Source organism: Limulus polyphemus, unplaced genomic scaffold (assembly GCF_000517525.1).
Source record: "Limulus polyphemus unplaced genomic scaffold, Limulus_polyphemus-2.1.2 Scaffold2182, whole genome shotgun sequence".
NCBI lineage: Eukaryota > Metazoa > Arthropoda > Merostomata > Xiphosura > Limulidae > Limulus > Limulus polyphemus.
This window is the reverse complement of record NW_013667792.1, coordinates 174,919-181,849: the sequence shown is the minus strand read 5'-3', so window position 1 is coordinate 181,849 and position 6,931 is coordinate 174,919. Positions and strand designations below refer to the sequence as shown.

Here is a 6,931-nt window from a genome sequence, read left to right as displayed (position 1 = left end):
TTTACATAACTTCCGTCAGAAACGGGTACTCCAGCTAGTATAATATTTTTGTTTTGTAAAATAATTATTTCCTTGAAAAATCAATATTTACTATAAGCAGTGTTTGAAAGAGTAAAGAGCCCTGCGTAGAGAATAAATGCATTGCTGGTTATTCTTGGAATTCTATGAGATATTGCAAATATTTAAATTGAGTCACAAAATATATTTTTCTTGTACTGAATAATATGCATAATGGAAAGAATTTTAAATGTCTAAGAGATTAAGTCATATTCGTCAAACCTAATCAAGTAATGAAATCTCAAGATAATAGGAACTATTTATAATGTTAAAGTGACAAATAAGTTTGAAGAAACAAAATTCTATATTCTAAGTAACAATACACAATGCAACCACACAGAATAGTTACTTGCAATGTGACATTATATACAACAGCCAAGATGGATGCTGTATAACATGTATATATATTTTGCAATAAAAAAAGATCTTCAAATGTGGAAGATAATTCATAAAATTTTTCTTAATATACTAACCAAAAAATGCTTTAAATATCCTTTGTCTCTTTCATTATTAATATTCCTCACTATTATTTCACTGAAGAATTTTAATTTCTTTAGTAATTATTTTACTCTTTGGTTCAAATTTTCTACTATTACTATATAGACCACTAAAATTCTGAAGAGAATTTTTTCCTCATACCAAATAAAATCAGAATGTTTATCAAGAATTAATTAACTATTAAACTGCAAATTAACAGATTTTGTATGAGTAATAGTTTTATATTAGAAAACATATATTTTTTTATACTATGCTATACTTCCTTTAAGATATTGATTTTGTTAGCCACTTTGGTTGAAGTAATTCAGATATTTTTTAAGTCACATTGGAAAAATGTACACTTCATTAAAAATTTTAAAGACAACCATAAAATTGTTTCATTATACACAGTAAAAAGCATGTGATAATTGTGTAATGTACTACAAACTTAAACCACAAGACAGTAACAGTTACAAACTTATGGTTGTAATGGATGAAGCACAGTGGGTGAAAATTAAATAACTGTTTCACATCAGGCTCATGCAATTTGTGAAAATCGATTCACAAATTTCACTTGTAAAACAATACATATGGTAACTCTGAGATTTTTTAACGTATCCTCTCAAAACCTGGTAAGATTTTGTTAACGATCACAAGTATTTTGTACACAAAAAATAATGTTATTACAATTGTTTTTACTAAAAATATGTTATTCTTCTATTGTAGTTAATTGCATTCAAACTAATAACTAATCAGATGCAAAGTGATTTTCATTTTAAGAATAAAAATACTTTTCTTTATCTTATTGTTTTCATGTTTCATTTACATAATCTCCAGGACCTCCTTGAAGGTTATCAAAAGTTTTTTTAAGATAAATGTTTACATTTTCTCTACCTTGTCACTAACTCTAGCTATTATCATCAATGTACAGTACAATGAAAAATTAAAATTAGGGAATAGAAGAAAAAATACATACCTTTTAATTTTTTGTAGATTTTCCTTTTGTTAAATTCATAATTTCAGGTCTTTTCACATATAGTTAATTTTTAATATTTTACTTTCCTTTCTTGTCCTTTACTACTTATTATTCATCTTGACACAAGTCAACAGTGCCCTTGAGATATACTACAGTATCTTTATACTATGCTATATTCCCTTTAAGATATTTTTTTAGCCACATTGGAAAAATCATCATCAAAAGTTTTGTTCAACACATAATATCATAAACCTTGAGAATGGACACAAAGTATGATGTATATTTAAAAAAATGTTTAAACCTTTTAATTATGCATTTTGAAACATAAATAATACATAATAAACTAAAATATAATAGTAAGACCTAAATACAATTTAAACTGTATCTCTAACTATTACATATTTAGGTAAAGAACAACCATAAGTGTTATAGTTGATCAAGCAGCCAACAATACTACAGTCAGTTCCATGTACTCCACGACAACAACTGGGCACCAATTTCAAAATAACCATTGTTAGATTATAGTGTAAAATGAGCTCTGTCTAATGACTATACACATCTACATGTAGGCTATAAAGCTCAAACAAATCTGTTGAAGGTGAGCATGGCACCTGTCAGGGGTGGAAAAATTTATTACTTGTTTCAACTGTATTCATTCAGAGAACTTTGAGGTTATATAACCATCTTATTGTCTACATGTATGTCTACTCAACAACAATTGTATTATTGAAGATATATAGAGCCAACTTAGAGAATTTTCATAGCTTTATTTTGAAATAAAGGACTTAAATCATGGATAAAATAAAATTTTGAATCATAACATACATTATAATATTGAATTCATTCACATATATTGATAGTAAAGGTGTTAAATTAAATTTGAATGCAACACAGTGAACTGTGTAGAAAAGTGTTTAAAGGGGTTAAGGGTTAAGTCACAAATGAAAAGCTTTTGCCTGTGGCAAATAACTAACAGAATGTAGTCAGGTAATAAGGATTAAGTTATTATGAGCAATGAGTAAACTTTCCATTACTCTAGTTTACATTCATTCTGCACTATGGCTACTATAATAAAATGGTTAGATGCATTTATAATATTTTTGGCTTTTCCTGAAGTTACTCACAGATCCCAAAGGTGTTACTTTTATGTACACATTTCTTACTACCCTATTATATTTAATTCATTTTTTTAATTAATAGCACGTTCACTAGTAGAGGGTAATGTAACAGTCAATTTTTTTGGACTGGGAAAATAAACTGGGCTTTAATTAACATGATTCAATCACATTATCCCTTTTATTATTATCAATTACAGTTTCTTAAAAAACATTAATCTCATTTTCTATTGTAGCTAGGATTATATGTGAAACAGATATGTGCAACATGTTTATTAATTTCAAGAATTTCATTTTAAATCTTTCAGATTAAATAGTTCCTTGAAAATTTAAAGTACTGAGATGACTTAGAAGTATGGGTAAGCAACAAAATACTTTCATTGTTGTCAAGCTTGAAAGAATGACACCCAAAGCTTAAATTAGTTTGGGGCAATGAAATATGGATATGTTTTATTCGATTTTATTAATATAAAAAAAAAACTTACAAGTGGCTTTCAAAACAAGTCTTTTAAAATAACATTATAAGCCTATTAAAGTACAGGATCCTAAACTTCCAAGATTTATAAAACATTGGTATCTAAAGGAAAAAAAACAAAACAGTTAAGACTATACATTAATGCAAAAGAGATAGTAACAATCCCATAAATTCAAACATTAAAAATTTTATTTCCAAGTCCAATGTCTACATTTTGGATACCCACAAAAACTACATTTGCCTGTCTTCTTAAATACCTAAAACAGCAATGACTTACTTTTTCTATGTAGGGCACTGGAATTGAGCCTGTCTGACCAAATGAGTTTCTCGCTGTCCACCACTGCTCTTCATCTTTGGAGATTATAGTTAAAATTTCTCCTTTCTTAAAAGGTAAATCATCTGCATCACCCTAAAATGATATAAAAGCACATAACAATAAATAAATAATTTCTTAAAACTATACCCACACAAAAGAAATAATTTAAGTCTCATTGATCTAACAGCCTTTTACAATCACAACAGTCTGAGAAAGGGCTGCAGATGAGCATATTGTCAGTCTCAAAACATAAGTAAGCTAGACAGTCAAGAAAGAAGTGAGTGGTATTAACAAAAATCAGTCATATTATGAACACCATAAGAACTGATGAAAAGCATTCTCTGGTCATGAAAAAAAAGAAAAAAGATATTATTGTAAGCTTTATTTTCAAATCTTTGCATGAGGCTGTAGGATGGTATGAGCTGTAAAATTTGTGTTGTGAGTAGAAGGTGATTATAACTATGAGTAAAGTGAAACAATGAGAGTTATTGCATCTATTCAGTCAACTGATCACCAGTAAAGAAATTCTGTAAGTTACCAGTAAGTTTGGCATAGACAATATTAGTCTTGAAATTACTGTTGCAATGTTGTTTGAGAACTTAGGCCTACAACTTGTATTAAAGTGAATGTAGGCTGGAGAATATTATGGAAAAAATAAACTAACTAATTATTGTTACAGGGACTGAGCTTGGCATTATTTTCATCAAATACCTCAAAATAACCCACCCAATGATTACAAAATGTTACAAAAGTATTTAGCAGAAACCCCATTGACAGGAAACATTTTACTGGTCATAACAGTCTAATCTGTAAAAAAAAAAATGTAATTTGGGGGAAAAATGTTACTGCTCTGCTCTTAAACAGTGAGATATTAAGTAAGGAAGTAGGTTGATGGAAACACCAGTAATTTCCAAATTTACACTGTCACTAAACAGAAAGGAACATACACTAGGGAGAAATATGTCATCAGTCTGATGAATTTATGCCCAGAAGAAACAGGAAAGTTTCACTAGTCTCAGTAATTTAACAAAGAAAAACAAATTAGAGAAAGGTGGTGTAAAAACAAATCATCAACTTCCACTAGCAAGAAACAAGAAGAACAACATTATACAGGCCTCAATTTTAACTTTTGAAAGTACCAGCATATGATTGACAATTGCTTTTTCCTACTAGAAAATTTGGGACTACTAGAGCATTATTCTTCTCTAAAATTAAGTGTAATTATGTTATAATTAATTATTTCATGTATTAAATGTTAATATATATATATGAATCTTCTCTGTAATGTTTTCTTTTCAGATATTTTTTAATATCAAACTTTATGTTAAATTATATGTAACAACATTTTTATCTCAACTATTTCACAAAAGTGAATAGATGCTAGATTTGGGTGGAAAAACTGGTGTATCTAGGCCACACGTGCCTTGATTGACAAAGTCTACAATACCCTACTGCTACCTAAAAAAACACTATTATTAATAGTTAAGGCTTAAACACTGAAAGCTGGCAACAGGTCCAAGATCTTAGTTAATAATGGACAAAGTAGGAAGAATGTGAAAAACAAAAAAAAAGTATGCCATGTAAATGTTTAAATTTTATTACTACTTACAATGAGCAGTCACTTGGACAAAGTATTTCTAATGACACTGCCAGCAAAACTGCACTTAGGTTGGATTGCATCAGTTAAGCCAGCAGGACCATGTGCTAACTCTCTTGACATTCAAAGAAATGACCTGAAGCTGTGGTCTTGCTATCCTCATTTCCTGACACTTAGTCTAGGTGTGATGTGCAATTCAAATGGGAATCACAAAATTGGTGTGGCACAGGTAAGTAAAAATCACAATTATCACAAGTTTTTATACTCAGAGTTTGACAATGTAAATGAATGAAAAGCATGTTTCATGCATGCACTGATACTTATTAGTAATAATCTTCCAATTTTTCTTCTAAAATGTTTAATTTTTTTTTCTAGTGCCTTTTAAGTTTTACTAGCAAAATTGCAATATTGACCAGCAAGTTGCTAGCATTAATTTCAAGTTCTGTACGTTTAATGGCATATCATATGTGTAGGGATGCAGTGAATGTTATTAAACCCCCTAAATTGCAATTTTATATGACTAAAATTAATCAAATACATCCTCAGATACCATAAAAATGCACCATTTTACATGAAAATTACAAACTTTCTTTGAAAGGCATGACCCAAAAATTAGCACCTTCTGTTTATAGATTACTAATTATACTCTTGGATATGTAATTAAAAACTAAACAGGCTCTTATAACATATATTACAGATAAAATCTAAGTTCAATATGAAATACCGTATCTTTAGTCCCTAGACAATCTTCTGTTGACTATATAACATAACAGCTTAAAATGAAATTTAGGGTTCTCTCTAGAAATTCTCGACACAGCTTTGAAAACCTAGAGGTCTGGGAACCACCACGGATTCCTAAGTTTATAGGCAGTTGAATGGTTGATGTCCTTTGAAGTTCTTGAATTTTTTTTGGAAAAAAAACAAAAAACAACAACAACAAAGTAAACCCCATTTGCACCTGAATATAAAATTCTCTTAAGAGTTTACTACATCAGTTTTATTCATGTCACTTCAATCATGTCCTTCACCAATGACTTTTGCATTCCACTCTCATAAAATCCATTTATATATCCCAAGGCAAGGAAAAAACTTGCAGAGTTATATTCTTAGTTCAACAGATAGCTGTATAATTTTCCTAACTTATAAAATTCAATTCTTTCAAGAACAATGCCAAAACCCACAAAACATAAATTCATCAAATAGCTCTTTGCTAAAAAAAAAAGTTAATATTTTCTTGAATCAAAAATGTATTTCCAATAATACTTACCTCATCTCATACTTACAGCTATTACTCGACTGCCAGGGTTTCTTTCTGATTTTTTCTCATTTGCTCCCCACTTAATTGCCCTTGGCAATATTTGTCTTGTGACACTCTCTACCTATGTCAATGTGCCCTCTCTATTGGTACTGCATACATGCATCTCATTCAGATAATGTTATCACAATTTTAAGGCAGTCCCAGTCTCTAACACTGGCTCTTAGTGGGGAGGAAGGGCAGGAGAGTGTGAGAGGAAGTATTATTGGAAATACATTTTTGATTTAAGGAAATGCTAACTTCCAAAACACACTTACAGCTACAATCCTACATGGAGAAGGTGAAGGGGCCAGTGAGAGCATTATCCATACAGAAATTATCTGCATAGGTATGGGTGTGTCAACAGAAGATTGGCACCCTAGTGGGGGAACCACACTACATCCAGAACAGGTATGCGTTTCACCTGGAATTTAATTCATGTACTGTGGGTGGAATTTGACATGATTTGTCATCATTATTGGCCAGGCCCCAACCAGATATCCAAGGTTCTGCTACTAAGGGTTGGAATTAAAGGACCATGGTCCCTATATCCCACGTTGGTGTCTAGCAAAATGGGACCATAATCCATATATATATATATATATATATATATATATATATATG

General features: G+C 30.2%; 1 protein-coding gene across 2 annotated transcripts in view; it reads right to left on the bottom strand.

Moving 5' to 3' along the window:
* The window catches only part of LOC106466192 (adapter molecule Crk-like), a 58,036-nt gene that overhangs the window by 11,403 nt on the left and 39,702 nt on the right, over window positions 1-6,931 (bottom strand). For both annotated transcript variants that reach the window (XM_013926433.2, XM_022394149.1), the window contains one exon: window positions 3,378-3,509. In XM_013926433.2, coding sequence (XP_013781887.1) covers window positions 3,378-3,509 — 132 coding nt within the window. The remainder of the gene's footprint in view (window positions 1-3,377; window positions 3,510-6,931) is intronic.